A 6,755-nucleotide genomic window follows, 5' to 3' on the forward strand; every position below is an offset into this window, starting at 1 on the left:
AATGAATAAGAAGATGAAGAAGAAGAAGAAGAAGAAGAAGAGTCGGAAACTTAATGCTCGTGGTACCGCATCGCCGCCGCGTCGCTGTATCGAGGCGAGGAATGATTATGGTGGCCAGCCCACGCAATCCGCGGGTCATGGACCATGATCTATCGTACACGGCGGAATGCCCCGTTATGCGTTAAAGTGCAAACTTGTTAGTCATAGAGCCTGTCCGTCGATGTCGATGGGACAAACACGGGCTGCCGAAGGGGCTCCTTAATGTTGACGTTGCTTAGCAGTGTATCGCCTCGTACCTTAGGGCGTGTAGCCTACATAGAATAGATAGTTACCGACAATTTGGTTAAGCGGCTCGATTACAGTGATTCGTTATCTTATATTTTGATAAAGAAAATAAATCTGCTTAATTAAACACAGCGGCATCGCAATTGGTCCTTAAGCGAACTTAACTAAAGGATCCTTGTATCTTCCTCGATCATGACCATGATTATGATCCATGTCCAGATAATTCTAGTTCAAACGAGTACCTTTAAAGACGTAGTATTAAATTAGCCTTTCGAATTATTTCGTTATTAATAGTATGACATTTACTGATTATTTATTATATCTTTTATATTTTGACTTGCGCTCTATTAATTATATGCTAATTCTTACGTTTCACGTAGATTAATTATTTTTTCTTTGAATCTTTGCAAAAAAGCAAAGTAGAGTTTTTTGACGTAATTTTTTAAAATGAAATTACTTTAATTTTGTTTAAAATAAAAATTTTTCGAGATGTAAACTGGAAAAGTTATCTCGTAAATCTTGCGATAATTTTTGTATAGCATAGAAATTTCAATACTCAACATTACATCGACAGTGACATTGAACGTGAAGGCAATGAAAACGCTTATTTTGTTTCTTGTTTGTAAGAGCAGTTGCCTTGCTAATACAACAGACTTAATAAGTGAATTTTTTTTCTAGTGTATGATAATAATATTCTTGGCGCACATAAAAAAACCTGTTAGTTAATCGACCAGCGTCGCTACTTCGTAGCTTTCATGGATTGATCGCGATCGATCCACTGTAAGATTATCATCGTTATCTTTACGATCGATTGGTCGCAGATACGACTCTTAGTTGCCGTGCATTATTGCGAACGAGGCCGTTCGATCTGCCGCGAGAGTTGTAAAGCAAGATAAAGAAATCGATGATCGCGGAGTTACGAGCAAATCCGATACCATAATGTATCTGGCTAAGTGGTATTAACGCTATACAGATTTACGATTATGCTTGAGTAATATGAAAATTACTAGTTACTCGCATCCGTTCATCTTCATGTCAGTAGCGTCTATTATGCTGACATCGTATTAAAAATAAATTTGTGTTTACACATTATTTTTTTACTGTTAAATTTTTAGTATAGAAATGTTTAATATGTATTACACACAATAATAAAAATATGATTTATGTACAGTTTACTAATATCTGGATGGAATTATCTAGATAATCTAAATGAAATGGCTTCATTTTATCTTCACTAGAATGTATATTATTTTTATTTGTATCTTACATAAAAAAGTATTATCTTTTTTTAAATTATCTAACAATAAGATGAAACTCTAATTTTCTAGATAATTTGAAAAAAGATAACACTTTTTTAATCTAAGATACAGATGAAGATAATATACATTCTAATGAAGATAAGATGAAGCTAATAAGAAGCTTTAATTTTGATTATCTAGATAATTTCATTTAGATGCCAGCAAAAACTGTAATTATAATATGTATAATTTTCTGTAATATTAAAAGTTTTGTTTGTAATACATAATTTCGATTTTTCCAAAAATTAAAAAATATTTTTGAAATTATTTATATTTATGTAAGAGCATCTCGTATCCTAATGTTTCTTTTAATTTTCCATGATGAAAGCATTTATACATATTATTATTTAATATTCATGAACTCGAAGCAGCGTCGCAAGCGTTGAATATGATAATTGCACTTGAATTTAAAATTAAATAAATTAGTTTGAGTGTTTCGAGCGAAGAGAGGAATGAGTTAATTCCAGTCTCACGTAAAAAGTTGAAGAAAATATTTGATACAAATTTTTTTCCTAGCTTAATTCTTACGAGAACCTTTTGTCAAATATAAAAGATAATATATTGGACATGGTAACATTACTTTGTTAGTCGATTTTCAAATTACAATGACGAAGTCGTATCTTCAAGCGCAGCCAAAGAGGTGGCATGCTTGCACAGAATTGCACTTCGCCTTGTCACGTTTTACACTCTCGTTCGGGACCGCGGCATCATCGGCACCCGGTAAATGGCGCGAATAAATACGGACGATTATACTACGTGATGTGGGATGGTAGCATACCAACTTGATTTCAGTCAGCGGCTAACGGTCTTTTTCGACGATCGAACAACGAAGCGGGCAAACGAGCGTGTGAGTGCGCCTTGATTCGCGCCGCTGGCTGCGCTTAGAGGTGTCCGATTTCAGCAGCCGCGTTTATCGCTCGCGGCATACAGACGCGATGGGAATGGTGCCTCTTCGGCATTCTCTACCCTCGAAAGAAGCACCAGGCTTACTTACGATCGATCGCCTATCAGCGACTGTCGTATCTCTGCAGAGTTCGATATTTCGCCTCTTCGGCCGAGGGACGCGATCCGAGTGATTCATTACGCGAAGAAGCCACGGGAGCCGAAGGGGTTAAGCGATTACTTAGCCATTCTTCGGAGTTTAATCGAGAGTACGTAATAACGGTACGTTGGCATAGAACGGTGCAACTTGGTGCTCTTTTTCTCTCTCTTTCTATCTTTCTGTGTGACGAAGTGGCACGTTTCTCGGCTACGATTCATTCAGCCTGCTGAAAGATATACTAGCTTATTGGAATCTCATGAAATATAATGATTTGCAAAATCAATCGTGATTTCTGAACAATTTTAAAAATTATTTAGATATTTATCGAATAATTTCTCGAGAACAAAATTGACTGAACTTATCGGATATTTTTTCGTCTTCCAAAACAACTATAAATTTCTTTAAAGTAGTTTAAAATATATGGATAAAGTAAATAGAAAAAAAAAATAATGGAACATGAGATATAGCATAATTTTTTTACTTTATCAATTGTAAAAATTAATATATCATATATAAATGAAGTTGATGTAGAATATAAACAATTTATTGTATGTGTGATGAGATGTGGATTAAATGTATAGACTTACTTTTAAATTAACTCAGTATTAATTATATTATTATTATAATATTGACATTGAGATAAGTACGAAGAAAAATTTTATATTCAATTTTATTACGCTAATGACGTATTATTAATTATGTTACTTCGATGTAATGGCATCATTACTGGAAGGAACGTAGCACCGTAAAATAAGACATCATCGTTTTCAAAACCTTTAGAAGATAAAGATTCAGTGTTACATAATCTTTTTATCATTTTATCTGAAGTTATATAAAAAATCGATATCATTAAAGACACGCTGTGATTTTTAAAGATCTATAATTTAAAAATAATAATGCAACTTTTTTACTTACTGTACCAAAGCTTTCAATTGATAAAGTTATAATTTTGCCGGCAGTTATTCTGCACGGTGATACAGTTCTACTCATAATTAAAAGAAAAAGGTTTTGACATCTCTTTGAAGTATAATACCAGTTTCCTCTGCAGCTGTAATGTAAAGCCAAGGTTCGTGTATCATAAATATAACAATTAATGATAAGACAGAAAAGCCTGTATTCTTACATAGATTCGCATGGAACAATACTGTAATCTAACAGAAACTGTGCTTGCCAGAATTGGAGAAAGATATGGACAAGTTGCGCAATATAAATAGCCACAGGTGCTGCTATCTCCCTAGCACCTTTGCCCAAATTCATTACCATCTGAAATACAAATTTAATTCCTTTGGAAAGACTATTTTTAATTTTTTCCTTGCTGCGGTTATATCCGATATTCCGAAAATTGTTATTGGAAATATAACTATTGTGTTTACGAAATACGTATTAATTGTAATCGAATTAAGAAATTTTTTATTTTCTGTAAAATATAGAGTATATAAAGATTAATGCATACATGTATACCGGTTATACTTCCACCAACCATATTTATATTAACGCTGATTAGAAATATCTTTGTATACGTAGACTCGATTAATTCCGCGAATCTGCAAAATCATGAATCTAAGCATGAACGCAAACAACACAGAGAATCATATTGATATTATATTTTTAATCGATATTTATTGCACATTTTTATTAATACGTACTTTATTGCTTGTAAATGTCTACGCAAGCAATCCAATGCCTTCTTGTAATCATCGTCTTGTATTTTATTTCGCTTCAGATGAAAATTAATATCATTATTTTTACCAATTTCCTCTAGCACGTGTCTGCAAGCGCACTAAAATGTTGGTGCAAGAAATACACTTATCTTAGTTTGTGACTGTTAGTTGTGAAACCTGATATTTTTACCCAATGATGGAGAACATCCCGCAGGCATGCTGGATCAATATACAATATAAGGAGTCAACCGCGATTGTACTAAATACGTGAGCGAAGACGGCTAGATAACAGTGAATTGTTATTGGGTAGAAGTATCGTTCTATGTCCACGCCGTACTCGACATGAAATGGCAACTTTGATGTAATTGTTTTTGTAGAATTTGCGATATCGGTTTCTAAGAGCGTCAGGATTACTGGTTTGAGCAAGTAAAAAACTTGTGTCATATGCATGAAAACTAGAAAAATATAGTACATATTTTTTTAGTAATTATTTTCATACATTTTTATGACCTCTCTAAAAGTTCTCCTTCGTTTAAAAACGTTTGCTTCGAATTACTAAGAACATCTTTTTTATAATAAATACTTATGCAAGTTTTAAGATTAAAAAAAAAAAAATAAAAAATTTAAGAAATTAACGAAAATAAAAAATTACCGTTATATAGATCAATCAGTACGCATACTTAAAAAGTACACCTTATACATTTTCTATGATGTACCTGCATAAGATGTCGACAGATATTGTCCGTATTCAGTGTGATGTTGCAAAATAGACCTTTCTACATCTGTATTTAACGACAGCCAATCTTCCTCTATTATCTTAAGACAAGACTTTATCTGTGTAATGTACGTTTGCATACTTTTTACTATACTAATGATTTAAAGAAGAAACAGTTCGATTACGTCACGGTAACATTGAATTTGTTAAAATTATTACTTACATTTTTGTCAAACATTAAACTCGCTACTTTATAACTGAATATTATACTGATCATCGCTGCTGTTATACTTTCTATTATCTCATTGATATTTGAGGCAATTAACACATACATTAACTATATTAGGATTAATATTGTGCAACATTAATTCATCAAAGTTTTTATTAAAGGAAAAAAATTGTAATGACTAATTCGAAGACATAAATATAATTTATCGTGAATTGTTTTCTCGTAAGCGTTTTACCTGGGGTATTAGAATACTAGAGCAGAATGTAAATATTGGTATAAAGTGTATGTATCTGTCGCGAAGACTTCGATACGGCCATATGCCTGATATAGTCATATAGGTTCTAAGGACAAGATAGTACCGACTTTTCCAAATGTCTTTCTTGTCAGTCATTTTGCGGGACACTAATATTACGGTCTATTAACAATTCCTTGTGGCCGTTTGTCCGCGCGGTGAATTACAGAAGCTTACTTATTGATTCCTTCTGACACAGCAAAAATAGCACAGAAATTACGCTTGAGAGTAAGTGCGCAATTATTTATGACAGTAAGCCCTTTCCCTCTCGCGTTTCTAAAGTCCTTTTATCATTTCTCTTTGAAGATTGAATTAATTTTACTTTCTTGTAACAGTACTGCGTAACATTCATTAAACCATATTTCGAACGTAACATATAACGAGCGCATCGAACATCTTATTCCTTTTGATTTCAGAAAAGTATTTATACCTATTTGTTTTTAAACAATCGGAGAAAAGAAATAGTAATAATTGTAAGAATGTGTGTGTCTAAAATCTATAAAAATATCAGATTTAAGTGAAATTGATTTGTTATAAGGACAAAAATATGAATTCTAAAATTTCATATAAGTATTTATTATAGATAGAAGAGGTAAAGAAAAGGCAACAAAAAAATTGTGTTACCTTTATGTATACGGAAAGAATAATTTTGCTGAAATATCAAAAAATTTAGCTAAATACAGATCTAAAAATAATTTTATTGAACCATCTAATAATTACGCAGTAATCTTAAACATGATGAGCAATTCTGCACAAAGTTTTGACATTTTAGCAATTAGTTTGAGCGTGTGTTCTACATAATTATTTTTATAGTCTAATAAAACTATTTTTAGATCTATATTTAGCTAAATGTTTAGATACTTCAGCAAAATCATCCTTTCCATATATTATATTGAAAGATGGTTTACATAAATTTATTGTAATCAAGATAACTAGAAACAATTAGAATAAATGAGATATTTAAATAAATTCTCTCTAATTGCAGTTATAAAAGATTTAATTAAAAAATGTTTCGCATGAATTTTTGGCAACATTAAAAAGAGATGTTTGATTTTTTTCCATATTTAAAAATTTCTGCATTTAAGACTGTTAGGTAGGATGTGTGATGGGAGGAGTTGGAAAGGATTGAAAGTAGGTTGCGTCACGAATACTCCGAGTTACAAGCGCAGCGCGGCACGGGTAAGATATCAAGTGAGACGTTACACAGATTTAATACTTTGTTTGCAGATATAT

The 6,755-nt window shown here is 32.2% G+C and overlaps 2 protein-coding genes across 2 annotated transcripts in view; one reads left to right on the forward strand and one right to left on the reverse strand.

Annotated features, from left to right (window-relative positions):
• The window catches only part of LOC108752049 (telomerase-binding protein EST1A), a 106,839-nt gene that overhangs the window by 16,009 nt on the left and 84,075 nt on the right, over positions 1-6,755 (forward strand). The window lies entirely within an intron of this gene.
• On the reverse strand, positions 3,745-4,736 carry LOC108752050. The gene is made up of 4 exons (XM_018492646.1): positions 4,477-4,736; positions 4,272-4,394; positions 4,079-4,169; positions 3,745-3,888 (listed from the first exon to the last, which is right to left on the reverse strand). The coding sequence occupies exons 1-4, from the start codon at positions 4,734-4,736 to the stop codon at positions 3,745-3,747; spliced, it is 618 nt and encodes a 205-aa protein (XP_018348148.1).

The sequence above is a fragment of the Trachymyrmex septentrionalis genome, unplaced genomic scaffold, assembly GCF_001594115.1.
Source record: "Trachymyrmex septentrionalis isolate Tsep2-gDNA-1 unplaced genomic scaffold, Tsep1.0 scaffold53, whole genome shotgun sequence".
Taxonomy (NCBI): Eukaryota; Metazoa; Arthropoda; class Insecta; order Hymenoptera; family Formicidae; genus Trachymyrmex; species Trachymyrmex septentrionalis.

Excerpts from the sequence above, each read along its gene's own strand:
- LOC108752050 (XM_018492646.1), bottom strand. The coding sequence starts at position 4,736 with ATGCATATGACACAAGTTTTTTACTTGCTCAAACCAGTAATCCTGACG. Across the intron at positions 4,395-4,476 it reads GGGATGTTCTCCATCATTGG|ACACGTGCTAGAGGAAATTG; the intron begins GTAAAAATATCA and ends GTGCGCTTGCAG. Across the intron at positions 3,889-4,078 it reads GAAGTATAACCGGTATACAT|ATGGTAATGAATTTGGGCAA; the intron begins GTATGCATTAAT and ends TTTGTATTTCAG.